Source organism: Seriola lalandi, unplaced genomic scaffold (genome assembly GCF_002814215.2).
Source record: "Seriola lalandi dorsalis isolate HSWRI2012SDOR001 ecotype SW California unplaced genomic scaffold, Sedor1 jcf7180002054835, whole genome shotgun sequence".
NCBI classification, from domain to species: Eukaryota; Metazoa; Chordata; class Actinopteri; order Carangiformes; family Carangidae; genus Seriola; species Seriola lalandi.
The window spans coordinates 340,502-359,415 of record NW_019525388.1 but is presented as its reverse complement, the minus strand read 5'-3'; the positions used below and the strand labels follow the sequence as shown (position 1 = coordinate 359,415).

Genomic DNA, 18,914 nt, shown 5'->3' with positions numbered 1-18,914 from the left:
TATTATCTATCTACAATCAAAGCCATCATATCGGTATTTCTGCATGACTCACTATTGCATTGCAAAGTGTTTGTGCGTACTTTACATCACTGCCCACGACAACACACTGTTGCCATTTAAAAGTTTTGAATACATTTTCAGGACCTCCCAAGTAGTCACTGGTTTTTGTTCATTTCAGTACAACAGAAAAATCAAATTGCAGACACATTGTGAGACATTTAGTCCTTTTTGTCACATAATTGTTGCATGGTGATTCAGTTGAAAGCACAGCTTCTTCTCAGATGTCTCACTTGTTGATGGGTTCAAATGTTTGTGGGAAGCTTGAAAATCTAAGACTATTACAGCCTTTTCACTACAATCAGTCATATTATACTTTTGATGACAACTACGGTATGTTTCATAGTTGACTGTCCTCTGCGTTTACTTTTTTTCATTCCTTAACCTTGAGCACTTCATTCTCAAGTTACAATGTATCTTGGGAATGAAGTGCTTAAGGTTAACTCTCACAACCTCCCACCTGAAGGCATCAATGCAGATGACACACACCACAAACACACAACAACAACAACAACAACATCATTCTAAAATGGACTGAATGTTGCCTGGCGGATTTTCCATTTCAAGCAGCAGCCACCATCTCACACCTCAAATTGATTTTCTTTTGCACTGAAATAATTAGAAACACAGTTACTGGAAGAGCAGGAAGAAATATATTGAAAAACTGAAAATACACCACAATGTACGCTTTGAAAAATCTGTGCAGTATTATAAAGAAAAGGAAATGTAGGTATCATCATTGTGTTAAATGGTTAGTGAAAATGTTGTCAGATAACCATTTCACTGCTACCTTACCTTCCATTTTATCCTATTTAGAAAGCATGTATACGCCATAGTAATTTTTTCCCAACATCTCTCATTATTTGCCTCTCAGTACTCACCTGACCCCAGGAGGAGGTGTACCAGTCGAGACACGGCTGGAGGTTACAGGGCAGTTGTGTTTGTGGCCTGGAGGACATGGCCCGGCAGTGGAAAGGTCGTAGGGGCCTTTGATCCCGCATGTCGAAACACTGGACCTCTCGTGATTTAATGCCACCTTCACAGTTCTTGGAGCACTGGGAAAATACAAGGCATCTTTGTTATTCAAACAGCTTGAGCTGCTGGAGCTTGTAAGTATCCAGCGGTAGCGAGTCTAAGGCAACTGGATTTGCTGTGTGGTTTTAATGGGTTTCATCACTCATCAAGGAAGCTTAAGTAAACTGAAGGCAGCTTTTACTGATGGATGAGAAGCTAAATGTTTTCAAGACCTGACAACACTTTCAGATGCCTTTGACTTACCACATCTGGACAAGATATGAGTGACTTTAATCATATGGTACTACAATCTCATCATCTTCAGTGTTTATTTTGAATATTAACCAAGAGTCTGCAGCTGCACTGCTGCCTCTGAGAGGCTGTACGTAAGGTCAGTGATACTTTGAGCTAAGCAAATAATTAAAGTTTAATTTAATGATTAAAAGCACAAATTCGCCCTGAGGGGAACATGAATGTTTCAACTAAATTAAATGACAATCTATTCAATGGAAATTTCCCTCAAAGCTACAAATGTCACCCTCATGTTGGCTCTAAATAAAGTCAGAGGATCACCAAAGTCATTGGAGTTTATCCACTGACCATGAATATCTAATTTCCTGGCACTCCATTCATTAGTTGTTGAGATATTTCACTCTTGACCAAAGTGTTGAAACAGCTGTGGCTAAAATGTGTCAAAATAAATACTAAAATCTATGTCATAAAATAGGCTTTTTTTTTATTTTATTTTTTTTTTAAATACAGCTATTTTTCAGGGTAACAATTTGTAAAAACCTACAGGAAAACCTCATCATATCAAATACTTATTTTGGTAGCTATCTCACCTTACTCCACTCCCCAATATTCCATGTGGAGCAGGGGCGCAGGTAACAGCGCTGGGCTGGTGCCGGCCTCTTGGCCGGATCACAGTCAGAGTCTGAGCCAGTACTGCAAGCCAAAGTCCTCCAGATAGCACCGAGGCCACAGCTGGTGGAGCACTGTCCACAAGTGCAGTAACAGGAAAGAAAAAAAAAAATTATGTCAACTTCATGAATTGAGGGTTGGATGTATAAACAGCTCCAGCATGCATAACAATCCTGCACATCACGGTCAGACTTTCAGCATTTTCATGATGTAAATTAATGTGAGTACTTTAAAAAGTGATGTACAATACAGCAGGGGTGAGAGGAGAAGCAACCATCTTTCAAATTTGCCACAAAAATCATAATGTAACCAGACATTAGTTGCATTGGCTCTAGGTGAAATAGCGTCTCCAAAGTATTAACGAAAATATGTGCAGGGACCAAAACAGGATGCGGTGTGTCTACATAACAGAAGAGACATAAATAGAGAGACACAGCTGGGGTTGAGAGTGTGAGGACTAACGCAGACTCACAGCGCTCCAGTTGCCGGTGACCCAGTAGGCAGCGGTGGTGACTCGTGTTGAGGCTGAAGTTTGGGCAGATGGAGGCGGATGGGTTGGCACAAGGAGCACAGCAGGTGTTGGTGAGTCGATGGGCATTACCGGTGTTGTGCTAGGTCGGGGAGCGGCTGCCGAGTTTGTTGGAAGCTGATGTGAAGGGCCAGGATCACTGTCACCGCTGCTCCTCACCATTGGGGGAATGACTATTTCATTGTAGTCAAAATCAGCTAAATCAAATGGTGGCGCCTGGAGTGTGGAATCTGTTCCAGTTGTTTCCGTGTCGGCGGGTTTTGTAGGTAACTGCTCCGTTTGAGCTGGCAGGAGATCAGCTGGAGAAGGCCGAATGGCTCCCTCCAGGTTTGTAGGAGGTATGATTTCTGTTCCAGTTAATGATGTGGACTCATCAGAGGCCTCTCGGTTACCTGAGCTTGGCAGAAAGGGAACGGGGAGAGTAGTGGATTTCTGAGAGGCAGGAAGTGAGGTTGTACTGAGGTCAAGGTCAGGATCCCATGTATTGCCCTCGCTCGTGCCATATACTGTATTAAAATGAGTCTGATCCAAGTCCAAATCCTCCAATGTGAAGGCAGTTGGAAATATTATTGATTGGCTGGTTGTTTGAGGTATTTCTGAATCACTTTCGTCCAGCTGGACTTCAGTCCTGACCTGAATGAGAGTTTCAGGCGTGGGAGAGCCGACAGGTTCTGGACTCTCTGCATCCTCTTGGTCTGCAGAGACATCCGGACCTAGTGTGCTTTTTTCATTGAGACTGTACTCATAATCATCATGTCCCTCCGTCTCCTGAGCACTCGCTGTTGTGGAGACAATAGCACTAACAATTGTTTGATGTCTGGGAGTAGGAGCAACATGTTTTGGAGTCACAGTGACAAGCACAGTGGGATTTTCCTCCTCAGTGAAACTGTAATAGTTATTTTCAGCCTCCTCCCCATATTGTCCCCATTTCACATCCCGTTCAGGCTCCTTTGTAGTGAAATCCAGACTAGGCATTGTGCTAATGGTTTCATGCCACCACTCATCGTCATGTGTCTCCTTTAGTGTTTGTGAATGCTGAGTCGTAAACATTGGCGGTGAGTGAGTAGGAGACACGGGCAGGAGATAATCCTCAGCCAGGAAGTCGTCCAAGTTTTCAGAATTCGTCTGAACAGACTCCTTTGTTGCTGACTTTTCGCCGTCCTTCACCTTGTCCACATCTGTGGTCTGTGGCTCTGTGGTCTTTGAAATGGTAGAAATGGCTGAAATAACTGTGGGAGCTCTTGTAGTTTCAGTAATGGCATATTCTTTCACTCTGTGTGTCAGCTTGTCCTGCGGAGCATCGAGTCCGTGACTGTCCCCTGAATCATTTCCTTCACCCTCAAAGTCATCCGACAAGTCTTCATGGAAATTGATAAAATTATAGTCATAGTAAAAATCGTCGACTTGCACACTGTTTTGATCAATATTTTCAATGTTATTGTGGTAGTGAAAATCTCCCTCAACGATGTCATTAAGGTCATTATGACTTTTCGGCTGGGCCCTGGTGGTGCTGAATTTGGGAGGAGGTTTGGCTTCAGGAATGGAGTTAATTTCATTGAGCACTTCTTTGCTCGACCAGCCGCTTCCAGACCAGTCGATACCTCCAAAGTTATCCACAACCCGCGGACAGTCCTGGAGGTAACAGGTGCTGACAGCTAGAGGTTTCTTGTGGGGGTCACAATCAGCGCCTGTGTTTCTAGAGCAGGTGACATTACGCCGACGCACTCCACTTCCACAAGTCAGCGAACACTGCAGGAAAGGAAAGAGAACAATGCTAATGAAATGCATCACAAGCTCAACTGGTATACATCATCAAAAAAATGCATTTAAAAGGTGTAAACTAAAAAGCAGAGCAAGATAAACCTGAATTGATGGTTTCCTGAAGGAAAAAGACACATCTAAAATACATGATTGTCACTTTTTTCTAATATATTTAGTTGAAATATTCTCTACAACATATCATGAAGTGGAGAAGTGCCGGTCAAGGCTTCTGTGACACAAACTCATTGAACATCCTGGCAGCAGCGCAGAGATAATCCCCTCTAAAGTTTATAGTGAGCTTCAAAAACATCAACATGGTCTACTACTACTCTCACATTGAGGCTTCAAGCTTGTCTTAGTCTGAAACGGAAATTTTGACCTGGTGATGGTGCAAGAGGAAAAGTTTTGAGGGATCAGTTACTACAACTCATCCTGAGGGGGGCATGAATGTGTGGACGAAATATCACAGCAGCCCCTCAGAAGCACAAATGTCGACCTGCTGGCAACTTATCAGGAAAAGTCAGGGATTACCAAAGTCAACAGAATTCATCCTCTTTGTCTGTAATGTCTTGGCGACCCATCCAACAGCCTGGACACTAAGTTGTGTACTGACCGTGTCAGACCGACATCCTCTTACCTAGAGCCACGACAATAATGAGGTACAGAGACACAGCAGGAGAGGGGTCAGACCGCGGTGAACTTTTTCTAAATGCAGGCTGTAAATGCTGTTAATACACTTTTACTTTCTGGCTCTCCATTAGCTTCCAAAAAAGTGTTTGCTAGACTTCCTGGGGTCTGCACAAAAAAAAAAAAAAAAAAAAATCAGGCTTCAATTTGAGGAAGTATCTTAAAGGTCATTCATTTATTTTTAAACATGTTGCTTCTCTGTGTGAAAAGCAGAGATGGAAATAAAGGACATGACCTCTGTGTAGTTACCACTGTGGTACCTGAGCATTCAGCAGCAGCATCATAAATCATCTCTACCAATAAAAGGTGAATCTTGCGTGTAGCAAAAGGGAAGGATGTCTGTCTGTCTGTGTGTCTGTGTGTCTGTGTGTCTGTCTGTGTGTCTGTCTGTGTGTCTGTCTGTCTGTCTGTCTGTCTGTCTGTCTGTCTATCTGTCTGTCTGTCTGTCTGAGTGTCTGTGTGTCTGTCTGTGTGTCTGTCTGTCTGTCTGTCTGTCTGTCTGTGTGTCTGTCTGTCTGTGTGTCTGTCTGTCTGTCTGTCTGTGTGTCTGTGTGTCTGTCTGTCTGTGTGTCTGTGTGTCTGTCTGTCTGTCTGTCTGTCTGTCTGTCTGTGTGTCCCAGTTAAATCTCCCCAAGATATGAAAACGTCCTGAGGCACATGCTGCCCAAACAAGAACTAGAATGACTTTCCCCGTATTCCTCTCTGAATAATTTAACATCATCGACCACAGAAAGAGCTTCTCGCAAAATGTGAAAGCGGCTGTATGAATTTCTGGAGACAGACAGAATAATTTGCATTTTCATTTCCTTTTGAAACGGCACAGTTGCCCACAAACCAGAATATATCCCAGCCCAGACCCACCTTTGACCAGCTGCCAGTGCTCCAGTCTGCTGGGCAGGGGATGTGTGTGTTGCAGGAGGACAGAGATTCAGGTTTGGGCATGTGTTCGCATTCACCGGGCTGCAGGGCTTCCTGCTCCTCCACACTTACTGCCTGGATGCAGAGCACCGTCCTTTTAGCCAAGCCCGAGCTCCCACAGCTCGCTGAGCATTTCTGCCACTCCCCAACCCACCATCTAAACACAGACACACAAAAGACGCAAAGATTTCCAATTTAATTGTTCACTTGTGACGGAAAAAGGACAATATATTACAGCTTTGCAAAACTAGATGACTCAGAATCACAGCTTTAGATGACTGTTATAGAGGTTCACTGAGTATGATTTTATCGGACCCCAGCGCACAATGTCCACATTGTGTCTTTGGGGTTACTCTGGTTAATGGTCAATAGCAATGTCTGTAGTTTTGCTTCAGTAAAGTAGCGCCTTTGAGCCTCCAACTCACTCTCCACATTTTCAGCTGCCCAGTGATGAAATACACTGTTACAAGCCAAACACCATCTTCACAAATGAACAACCATTACTGAGATGTTTACTTTGTAAAAGGGCGATAGAGACAGAAAGCGAAACAGACTGGGACCTTTGCTCCTCCATAGCATGGTGGTTATTACGTTTGTTTCAAAGCTCATCATAACTGAAAGTTGTTGGTGTCATTATCAAAAAAATATATGTGATAGCAGCAAGTGTGAATTTTCATGTTAATGGTGTGTTTTGTGGAAAAACACAGCTGTTTGGATTGAAAGTGTAGTAGAAGCTCTGAGCTGTGGCTAATTCTCGGTTAACTGCAAAATAAACTAAATGTATTCATTGACACGACACAGAAATGTAGTCATAAAACAGTCATATAAAACACAACACACAAATAATAATTACACATAAAATTGCTTCTCTAACAGCAGGTATGTATCATCTATCATCATCAAAAACGGCATGCACTCGGCAGTGTACATGTTACTTGAAGTTCCTGTGTGTGTCTCGGCAACAGAAAATAAAAGTATTTTCATTTTCATTAATTCGATCACTCTTAAAAACATTACACAACAACACATCATGCAAAAACCTTTCAACAACACACACATTGTCCTTTCAACATTACTTGTAACATCTACAGAAATAGTGACCAAAGCTCGGTGCATTTTCTGGAGCAATGGAGCTGCTGCTGATCCAAAAACAGTTCTTCTGGAAATTGAAAGCAAATTGAGCTACTTTCACTGCTGATGCTACCACAAGGTAACAAGCTGCACTCTGATGCAATAACATGTGTGGGAGTAAAAATATCTGAGGAGTGGTGGGTCTTTGATCTCAGTGAAGCAACCTGCCAGCTGCGTCCAACCAGCTATTTTACCGCTCATGTCTGGTATGGAGAGGTCGTGCTTTCAAAATAACCATAATTTGTCCTCAATTCTGGGGGACTGAACAAAAAAAAATAAATACAATCAAAAAGTAGTGGCCGAAATAAATCCTGCAGAGGTTGAAAAGCAACGTTTATTTGCCTCTCGTGTGTGTCTGTGCAAACTGCTGGTGTCATTAATGTCAACTCACATGGCTGGACATGGATCCTTGCTACAGCTGGTTTGGTTATCATCAGGACGGGTTAAGGGGTCACAGAAGTGCTCCTCCACTATCCCAGTTGTCTTTTCCACACAGTGGACAATCTGCCTCTGAACACCTGGAATAGCAGTGAGAGGAGATTAAAAGATAAACAACATTACTGAAGACACAGCGACACATTTCTACATTATAAAACCATGATCCGACAGCAAACACGACTGAGTCATGAATAAAAATCCATCTGGTTTCAAAGGCTTTTAAATGTAATTGAAAAAACAACAATTCCACTGTTAAAAAATGTGGATTTAATCCAAATTTGGCAGGTTACTCCGGATAACCTTAACATACATATCTTACACTAACGCAAGTGACAAACTCAGACCACGACAAATCAGTTCTCTGTCCTTCCTCAGCAAATTCTAAAAGTCTCCATCTAAAATTGTCTAAAATTGAGTTGGACCGAAACACCTTTTGCATTTTTGCCACACCGAGAAGTGTCACATCCAGGTTTCAGACAGTATTACACAAAGCAGTACATAAAAGGTCTTGTTTCCTAAGGCTGTGAAAGATTTATCTCCTCCTGTGATACCTCTCTCCATCATTACTCCTGCCCCCCTGAGGGGATTTCCACACCATCAGAGCAGGAGACACCTCTCACCTCTCTGCGTCCTCTGTTCAGGGGCCTGCTGAGGGCCACACTGTGTGTCTGATAGCTAATTTACACCTTCAAAGACACCTCATAAAGGACAAGGTAGCTACCTAAGATTGGAAGCCAGATGGAGGCAGGAGGAGAAAAAACATGCAGGAAAACACTCAAAGCCATGATGATTACTTTTTGGCTAAATTTAATAGCTACTTGAACAGTTACTGCTCTGTGGCCTCACGCTGTAGTAGGTATTGTTCTCTGCTGCATTTTGAATGTGGGTGTTGTTTGTGGATGTGCTAATGCTAATTATTACGTGGCTAAGTGGAGTAGGAAGTGGATTTTCTAAAGAAAAGGACAGGTGGGCTCATTTTTGTGAGGCAGCTTGCCTTACCCGGGGGGGGGAGGATGGATACTAAAACCAGTGTTGATGCATCCACAGCTATCGCGCTTATGGCATTTACAGTCATAAGCTTCACCTCCACAGTGGTATCCAACTCTGGACTCCAAAGACCAGAAAAAGATTTGAAGAACTTTTTGAAACCTACAAAAGACTATCCCACACGCCAAAACTATTTCCACCAACATACACAGATGTTTAGCCTTGGCAGGCAGAAAGGCGTGAATACTGAACAGAGAGGAACATCAAAACTGTTTTGCTAATTTAAGCTTCATCCCGCGTGGAAAGACAAATAAACAGAGGAAAAACAACAAACTGTGAAAAGACTCGGGGACAGAGAGGCAAAGGCAACGAGGACTCTGTAACGCAGGTGAGGAAGCTGCAACAGTGAGGTGAAGTGACTGATGAACTGAACCAAATTTTTTTTTTTGGCCTCACTCTAGATGTAGAAATTAAACGTGTTTCAGATAATCCTGATGAGGTTGACACACAGCAACTGTATCAGAAAACAATGTGGTGTTTAATTAATAGAGAAATGATTCTGATAATTCTTTGATAAACAGGCAGAAGCCAGTGTGATTAAAAACCTAAAATGAAACATCACTGATCTTCGGATGCTGCACAAGACTGAGGAAAAATATTCAGCTGTTTAAACCATATTTATATTTAATATTGCCAGACTCTGGGTCAACTTTAGATTAATCTAAAAACTGCACTGAGGAATTTCTCTTCATTACCTTTTTCATCTTTATGAAAGAGAAGACATTTAACCCTGAGAATCATAGCCGACACAAAAGGAAAAACTGAAAACAAAAACCACCAGTGACTTTAAATGAGGGTGATTTTCTTTCCTCTTTATTTGAATCTACAAAAAAAAAAGCTAAAAAGATATATATTACTCGATAATACTTCTTGGGACAGTTCTGTCAAGTGTTATCCTACTGATTTTGAACTAGAAAAATAAAGGGTTTGACCAGTTGGAGAATGTATAACTGTATTATTTAGTTTAATTATGAATTTTCTGTGAATTTTCTTATCTCATTTAAGTTAAACTTCCTTTACTTTCATGACATTTTATTCTCATTTTGATGAAAGTCCTGTATTTCCTATATGTCCTCCCACTAATTGGGCCACACGCACTTGCACACAACACAAGAAGACCTAAAGTAATTGATTTTCAACACTAGGAAAACACCAATATAACGTGGTTCTTCACGCCTCTCTCTCTCCGTCTTTCTCTGCAAAGCTACAAACGTATCTATGGCGAAACCTGAAGTTGGTTGTTTCTCTAACCTGCTCCACAGGTGACACTGCATTCAGTCCATGAACCATATTTCCAGAAGAACACTGACACGGGGCCGTCGTTGTCCTCCGAGACATTTCGACTGATTGTGTACTCGTACCGCACTCCTGGATTGGTCTCCTGAAAGAGAAGCTGCAACACACGAGCCGACAGATTACAAATTTTGCCAAATGGACAGAAACAAATTATTCCCAGGAATAAACCTCAAACTAAAAATATCTTTTGCATATTTCCTGTTTGTGTTTCCCCTTTGGAGGGAGGAGCTTTATCTGAGCAGTATTTTTTTTATGGCAAAGTAAACTAGCATAATAACAGAGACATGCTATTTGAAAGGATGAGAGGAAGGTGACATACAGAGCTAGAAAGGTAAAGTCTCCAAAGTAGTGATGATGTGCTGAGTGTTGTCTGGTTATTTTTCTGCTTTAGTACATTATGGCACTGAAACTATAGGAAACAAAGCCAAATTTTATGCCCCCCCCCCCTCCGTTTATGTGGCTTCGAGTTAGTAATGTTCAGCACTACCACCCCCACCCTGATAAACCCGGGGATTTCAGAAAAAGACTCAGGAGAATGGACCTTGTTGGTTCAGGATCCAAAACCAGAACTACGTTTGTGTGATCGTACTGCAAATAAACATCCTACAGCAGTTCTTCATTCATCGAAAAGTTACTTGATCAATCAAACAAACAAGAAGCATCTCCTCTAGCGGCACATTGTACATCAAAAGTGTTGGTTTGTTGTTGTTGTTTTTTTTTTAGCCATTTCTTTTCCATGTGAATAATATGCTTTCTTATTGTTCTGCTGACAGAAACTCACTTTGATTTATTTCTGAACACACAAACATTTTAAGTTAAAGCTGTTAATCGTACCTGAACCCACAGTGTTTCCATGGTGGGCCCGGGAGACGTCAGGTTTTCCAGGTGTCCTGTCCTCACGTAGGTGAACACTGTCCCGGCTGCTTTATACTCTCCGTTCCACTGGATCGTCCAGCCGCCGTTCAGAAAATACTTGTTGGGGTTGTCGCTTCGCAGGGCCAAGAAATTGCCCGCTTCAGCCACCTCCTCAATGCGGATGTCCCGGGCTCCCTCAGGGATCAGTCCAATATCTACATAACCTGAAGAACATTGTGTTTTATGAAAATGAAACTGAAGCACACGGTCTCCTGATGTACAGTCGACAAGATCGTGGAGAAGATGGCACCTCATAACCAGGTGTTTCTTCTTATGGCCAAAACAATAATGTGTGATAATAACACACGATTTATAATACTTTAGATTATATAAGTGACCTGTGGAAACAGGGATGACAACACTAAAAATGACGTTATTCAAGTTTATGCATAAAAATATCACACATGTAAAATCCAAATAATGGATGAATGAATGAATGAATAGCAGCCAAATGGAAAGCACCCCAGGACCCTGAAACACAACCAGCTAAATGGAATTCAATCAAGCATTTTGTTTTATTATTTTAATTATTTACACCTGTGCTTTATTTAGTGTAACATGTCAAAACACCTGCTGGGAAAAGGCCCTTAGCTGAACCAAAATAAATGATGAATAAGAAACATACCAAGTCCTTCACTCTCCTCAAACGTCCTCTTCACGGTCGTACAGGTGGAACCGTTACCATGACACACACCACAGCGATCCTCCACAGCACTCGACTCGATCACGTAGTCACAGCCGATATTCTGTAACACACGTGCGACAAAATATCTAGAATAAACCTGACAGTGATTACACAACAAACTGAATATCCCTCAACATCTTCCTTCTTGAGGGATTTAAATCAAAGCCGAACAGTTCTAATCTGTTATTCACATAAGAGCTTGATAAACCTTTGTAGATGATCTGCTCATGCTTACATCACTTAGTAAAAGCCATAATAAAATGGGACAGAGCACTCCCCTGCCTCACCTTGCCTCATGTACCTTTGACTTTCTCACACGTGGCAGCTGATGCAAGTGAAAATCCATTAATGTTGTTCTGTGCCGCTTGATCTTTATTTTCACACCTCGTACTGTGGCGCTCAAATCTTCTACTTACATAAAAGTGGCAACGATACAGAGAAAAAATATTCTCTTCTTCCTTCAATAAAACAGGCTGCACTTATGTGTGCGTGTGTATGTATATATGTTTTTCTAGTCTTACTGACCACTTCAAATTCTTTACAATGCTTTCCGCATTCACCCATTCACACACAGATTCATACAGCGCTTCTACCGTACATACACAAATACATATACACCATGATGGAACAGCCATCAGAGGCAATTTGGGGTTCGGACTGGAGTTCTCCTGAGCCACAGCCGCCACCATTTTCACCCATAATAATACATCATAATGTATTTGTTGATTATATTTTGTATTGTTAATCAGAATCTGTAAAAAAAAAAAAAAAAAAAAAAAAAAAAAAAAGGTAATTGAAGTTAGGGAATAAATGTAGTGCAGTAAAAAGGCTATTTAAGTGTCAAGTAGAAGAAAATGGAAAGAAGCAAGTAAAGCTCACCACTGACAAAAGGTTCATCCCACAACACTATAAATCCTGCTCAAAAGCTCAACATGATTAACAGGACTACGACTAGACAACAACTAAATCTACCTTATTATTGATTTCTTAAACTTTTTCGCTTAAGCCTTCATCTTTAATGTTACATCGACTCTCCAGAACGCAAAATGACGCAGGTGAGGAGGAGAGAAAGCTCGTGCCTGACAAAAATGTCACAAAATGTCATGTAATCAGAGCCCAGGGTCTGTGATTAGTGTCCACTCAGTATCTGGATCAGTGACTGGTATTTTGGCCCAAGGCGATAGGCAAGAGCAGGCAGTAATCTTGAGAGATAACAGCCACCATATTGTTCTATCAGCAAGCTCATTTTCATGCAGAATGTCAAATGTGCAACACTCGCCTGCAGTGAAAACAAGGTGAGGGTCAACTCAATGTACTGGGCGCCTAACAAAGCACCAGCGCAATGAACAGGATATAAGGATGGAATCATCAGTTAATCGTTTGGAAATTGAGAGAGAGGAACTGAAGAAGAGGCAATGGAGAATATATGGAATAGTAGGTCCAGTACTGATACCTTACAGATGCCATTGATGCACATCTCTCGGCTTTTGTTGCCCTCATAGCACGGCGTCCCATCAGTGACAGCATCACGCATCTTTTCTGAGAAATGCTCATTCAGTGGACGGCAATGCAGCTCACAGGGGTTGACTTGGGTTTTAAGAGAGATCAGACGGAGAGAAAGACAAAGTCGTGATGAGGGTGAACATGCGCTGCATAATAATGACCAATGGTGCTTTTATGTTCGTCACAGTTCGATCTGCTCACCTCTGTTGATGACCGCTTCCCACTTGTAGAACTTGCCCTTGTACGGCATGGTGTTAAAGTGACTACACTGGACGTCTCTGAAGGTGGGCAGGTCGTGAGGACACGGGGTGACGTTACAGATCTTGTACCTCCGTCGTTCTCCCAGACAATACTTTCCTCTGTTCTTAGGACTGTGGGATGGTCAAAGATGTTATTTCAGTGCTGCTCATTGACTTTTAAATTAAAAAAACAAGTGACGTTTTACGACACGTATTTGAGGTCACATTTGCTGTTTCATTTAGGTCATTTTGTTTTGCAAACACATACAGAACAAAGTGGTGTATTGATAAGACACCATTCTTGCTCTGAGCAACCGCTCACATTTTGCAGGGTGACACTGAAGGTTATGAATAGTTGCATTATATATCTGACACATCAGAAATTAAAATTAGTATAAATACAATGCATCAGCCCTTAGCAACAGGAAAAGACTGGGCGGACGGAGACCATACACACGTACGTTTTCACACCAGCAATGTAACAACATAGTGTCTAAGTGTCTAAATACAATTTGTTACCACACGTGCAGGTTTTACAAGCACCCACAGGAAAGTTAAAAGTAAAAGTAAAAATTTCATATATTTATGTATACGCTTAGCCCATACAAAAATATGTATGTTTATGTATATATGCTTATATTGTACACGTTACATAAATATATATCCATCCCAAAGCCTGTCAATATGTTCATATTACATAACAAGGGTCCAAAAGTCTGAGACCACTTTCCCAGAATGGGAAGGTAAATATGTAACTGCTGAGAAATTAATAAGAAAAACAAATATAAGCATATAGAAATTGTATATGTATATTGTTTTAATAAACTTGCATAAATAAATGAAATTATTACGTAATGAATGATTGCAACATGTTATACAATATGAAAATGCATCATATCCCCTCATGTATTGCATGTTCATGTCCATGTTCATACAAAGACCCATGAGTCCACAACTGAGATCTCATGTTATGTTTATCAGCTACTAAACAACAAGAGTTAAAAACAAGAAACACTTTTTCAGCTTTGTAAAGTATTTCTGTGTGAGAAACTTACACTGGGTCATCGCAGTCTCTTTGAGCCCCCTGGACACCAGCTCCACATGTCCTCGAACAGGCTGACCACTCGCTCCAGGACGCCCAGCCCCCATTCACACTCTCAGGGAGAAATCCAAATGCTACACACTCCCCACTGAAACACCACTGGTAAGAAAAACATCAAGGCTTTGCTAGTACCATGTTGTCTGAAATACACACAGTAATACAGTAAAAGTTTGTGCTGTGTGTGTCTGATGGGCTGCATGTCTCCAAATATCACTACATGCACTTTCAGTGAGAGCTGAGTTATTTTTATCAGTTCTTATTTTTTCTTCTGGCACAAAGTACAGCTGAGTAAAACTCCTACAGTGTTGTACAGCGGAGGCAGCTCACCTCTGTTACCATGGTGATACTAATGAAGACACTTCGGTGAAATAAAACATTAACTTTCAGGGGAAACAACAGAAAGAGCCATTACATAGAACAAATGCCAACTGTTTAATGAGTGTAACCTTTGGATTTTATCATTTTCTACATTAATTATGAGGCGAGATGCGTCAGCTCAGGATACGGGTGACTTTACAAGTTTGGCTCTACAATCAAGAAAACGTTGCTTTTTGCCAACTAATTGCTTCGCCATAAAAAAAGCAACATACACAAAGTGCGTTGGTATAGTTTCCTGTTAATGCCACAATCACTGTCTTTCAGTATTACTTATTATATCATTAAAGGTAAAGGTAATAACTGAAGTATTTATTGTCATTTCTCAACAACTTTAAAATTGAGAAACATGTTTTATTGTTTTTATGTTGACTCCTGTGAAACTTCTAAAAGTAAATACAGCAAACAAGAACTAAAGTCCTTCTCTTTAGGAACCAAAGACTGACAGCTGTCAACAACAAAACTCTAGGCGTTCTCAACACAATCCCCACGTCTCACTCCCCTCATGGACATGCAATGGAAGATGTACCTTGTCCTCGCCACAGCTGGTCCCATCCACGGCCCCATCCAGCTTTGAGTGGCAGGTTGTTCCCACGGTGCACCATAGGGTGCTGCATACGTTCTAGGAAAGCAAAGAGAGATTGACGTCTTACTTCCACAGTCTGTCGTTCATTTATTTTTCACTGGCAGCTCTAAGCGTGAAAATGTTCAGTGTCTTTTTATCCCCACTCAAAACATACAGTAAACAGGCTTTACATGCTGCGTTTGGACCTTGAATGAAATTGAAAACATGCACACTCAGTGGATCTGCTGTGTAACTGGAAGATTACCTTGTTTATACATCTTGTGCTCTCTAATTATTATAGTTATTATAGCTGCTGGTGTTTTAATGCGACAAATGTAGTTCATAGATTTGCAGTGCACAGGTTGTATTTGTCTAATTTTCTCCTCTGTCATTCACTCTGACTAAACTGAGTGAATCCAGCAGCTCCACCGGCGAACAAGAACAAAAAGATGTGATTAATATTGAAGGAATTATTGAAGGCTTGAAGGATTACAGACAGGAGTTATCAAGCAATGGTTGATGACATCCCCCATCTCTTAGAAAAACCATCACTGTGTGAACGACCTGAGAGAGTAGCCTTGGCAGTATGTGTATTCAGGTCTAAAGTATCCAGTAGCCATTGGTCCTATGCGTCACGCTCTACTGGACAACAGTGATGATTTTCAAAGACATTTCTCTATGTGTAAAATGTGCACTTGAAACCCATGAAAATTCAAAACCTCCAATTTAACGCAGCAGTGCAACAGAAATGTGAAACTGGCTCTGTCTGAAGGTAAAACAAAATCTTCCTACCAGCTCATTAATTAACACATCGTATCTTGTTTGTATGAAAACCAAAGTGTAAAAGCCGTATGCTGTTCTTTCACGGCGGTTACGTGGTGGATTATTTTGTTTTGTCGTCAGGGAGAGACAGTCCACCACATGAACCCCATAAACTACATCATGTCGCTTCCGTGGTTCTGTATTTCGATGATTTAAACAAATGTGACATAATGTGTTGATTAGTGACATTTAGAGGTGCTGCTGGAAGGCAGATTTTGTTCTGGTGAAAGAGCAAAAATCGGCTCCAACACTGTTTCTTAACTATCTCCTGGCTCCAACTTCATATGCTACAGATATGAGAACAGTATCAGTTTTCTCATCTAGCTTTTGGATAGAAAGTGGATAAGAATATTTCCCAAACTATTCCTTTAAACTAAACAAACATTTCTAATAATTTCTGATTTAAATGTACATCTGATGCAATCTCTGTGTGTTCCTCTCAGGTTATAGCTCAACCTTTTACAGAACAGCACGTACTGAGTGCAATATTTATCCTTCACGCAAAGGCTGTGGTGGTAATGACAGCTGAATGCACTGTGACTCATAGTACCTGGGAAACACATTTACCTACTTAACAACACATACACAGCATAAAGACATTCTGACGGCACAATTTGGAGCTTGCAGTGTGATTCTGTATTTGCCGATGTTTTGTTTTCCTTAGTCGCAGTGCGCCTCACTGCAGAAAGTAATATCAGCTCACTGAGAATGTAAAAGGAACTTAAACATACAACAGACTGCGACAATAATATATCAAAAGACCTATTTATTATTTCCTACAGTGGTAAAAAAAAAAAAAAAAAATCTGTGCAGACCGATAACACCAAAAGGTCAAATGTGCTGTTTATCAAGGAGTTCATGGCTGATTGGTGCAATTGTCTAGGTCCATTCCTGTTGTTTGACATTTGTGATGAATGTGTGGAGGACATTTTGCATTGTTGCCAAAATAGTCATACGATAGGACGATTTTTTTGAGATGTAAATGATTTCAGCATTTCAACTTTCAAATGCAATAATTAGCTGCTATTTCCAATAAATATGATGCAACTGCTAACGCATAAATTAAATACTGTCACGGAGAAACAGAACCAATTTTCACTGCAGAGACAAACTTCGAAAAAGAATTGTAAAAGTCATTTGCTGATCGTTCTGGTGATTCTAAAAAAAATAAAAATAAAAATGGATCTGTGGCGTACTGAACCTGGATCTGATTCTCTCGCTCCTTTCACATGGTTAACATCCCCATCCCCATCGAGACACCTATCCCGACATCCTTCTCTGACTGCACCTCACGAGAACATAAACAAGTCAATATAGAAACCCTCCCAAATCCCAATACTATCTTTGTATCGGACAATTTTTGTAATCCCTTTAGCCAAGAACAAAAAACAATCAGATGTGCCCCTGACTCTATCCCCAGTGCCGCCATCCAGAAGGCTGCACTACAGAGCTATTGTCAGTGCAACCTCATGTTTAAAGCTGAAATCCACAACTGTAGTCTTTGACTTCGGCACAGAAAAACAAGTATGTGTTGCCTTATGTGACTTTAAATGCTGCAGTGCATCTGTTAAATAGAGATACAGATATAAAGTAAGCGTTCATGTTTTACAGTCAGTTAGTATATTAAACAACAGGGAACTATAATGAAGGGAAAACACCTATAGACTTAATCCATCACATGCATCGTGTTTGAGATTACAATGTCTAACATTCTGTGGGGATGGATGAACAGTAAGAAATTATAAACTCTCATCACAGAATGAATGGTGAGGATGAGTAGAATCCAGTTGAATGTAAAGTAAACATGTTTATTTGTTCAGAGAGCGAACGAATAAATCATGGTTTAAGGACAAGCGTGTTTCATTAGCATTTTAGAGGTTTTCCACTTTTCCTTTGTAGATACAGTATAAATTAGTTTGGTCCCTCTGAATCTGACTTTCCTGCACACTGTTATGGTGAAACACTAATATATAAAAACAGCATCAAACCAGTCACGTCCACTTCCTCAGGCGTGAATGCTATTTCATGCTGGTCATTTTAAATTCCTGAATTCTGGTTTCTGCTTTTTGTGATTATGGTAATAGATGTTGAAGTCAATCTTTTTATAAATTTATTTTGGAACAAAGTCAATAGTAGATTTAAACTTAAAGAAAAAAAAACAAGACTGATGTTCCTTTGCAGGTGGTTAATATGAATGAATGAATAAATGACTTTAGAACGAAGTGAGAGAAGCAATGTTTGTATGAGCTGCTCCCTATTTTTTATCTCATGCTCTGCTAGCACGCACATGATGACCCACAATTACTGTATATGCGCCAACACTGCCAGCAGATGTAAACAACGGCCTCAAGGACACACACCATACACTTTGGTGAGTAACACAAGAAGACTCTATGAAAAACGAACTGTACGAAACCGTGTGAGCGGAAATTAGTGACGTGGCTGGATTTGCTTGAATGTGTAGATTTTCAACATTGCGGCCTGTTGGTGTTGTGAAACTGTAAGTTATCCCAAAGTTATTATTCTTTCCTGTGGGTGCTTGTACAACCTGCTCGTGTGGTAACAAATTGTATTTGTAGAGACACTGTGTTGTTACATTTCTGCTGGAAAAATGTACGTGTGTGGTCTCCGTCCGTCCAGTCTTCTCCTGTTGCCATTGGCTGATGCATTGTATATAAATGATCTATGCTCTGCTCCAAGCCAAAACACACAGCAGTCTGACAAACTTCTAAGGCACAGCTTGAACAACGATGATTTGATTGAATAGAGGATGGAATCTGCAATTCTCAAACGCACACACAGTAAAGGAGTCGGTCCCTGTCAAATCCTGCGTCAAAACCGTATCGTGCATCGTTTCAACACTTCAAACACGATAAGCCTACATGATTCTTCAGCAGTGAGCCTGAATA

The 18,914-nt window shown here is 40.9% G+C and overlaps 1 protein-coding gene across 1 annotated transcript in view; it reads right to left on the bottom strand.

The window, feature by feature from the left end:
• Positions 1 to 18,914, bottom strand: part of adamts7 (a disintegrin-like and metallopeptidase (reprolysin type) with thrombospondin type 1 motif, 7) — a 62,089-nt gene that overhangs the window by 14,113 nt on the left and 29,062 nt on the right. The window contains exons 10-21 of the mRNA XM_023426714.2: positions 15,148 to 15,240; positions 14,197 to 14,342; positions 13,104 to 13,273; positions 12,853 to 12,986; positions 11,340 to 11,460; positions 10,634 to 10,878; positions 9,755 to 9,896; positions 7,410 to 7,536; positions 5,831 to 6,044; positions 2,465 to 4,270; positions 1,914 to 2,066; positions 939 to 1,112 (exon numbers count right to left, since the gene is read on the bottom strand). Coding sequence (XP_023282482.1) covers positions 939 to 1,112; positions 1,914 to 2,066; positions 2,465 to 4,270; positions 5,831 to 6,044; positions 7,410 to 7,536; positions 9,755 to 9,896; positions 10,634 to 10,878; positions 11,340 to 11,460; positions 12,853 to 12,986; positions 13,104 to 13,273; positions 14,197 to 14,342; positions 15,148 to 15,240 — 3,525 coding nt within the window. The remainder of the gene's footprint in view (positions 1 to 938; positions 1,113 to 1,913; positions 2,067 to 2,464; positions 4,271 to 5,830; positions 6,045 to 7,409; positions 7,537 to 9,754; positions 9,897 to 10,633; positions 10,879 to 11,339; positions 11,461 to 12,852; positions 12,987 to 13,103; positions 13,274 to 14,196; positions 14,343 to 15,147; positions 15,241 to 18,914) is intronic.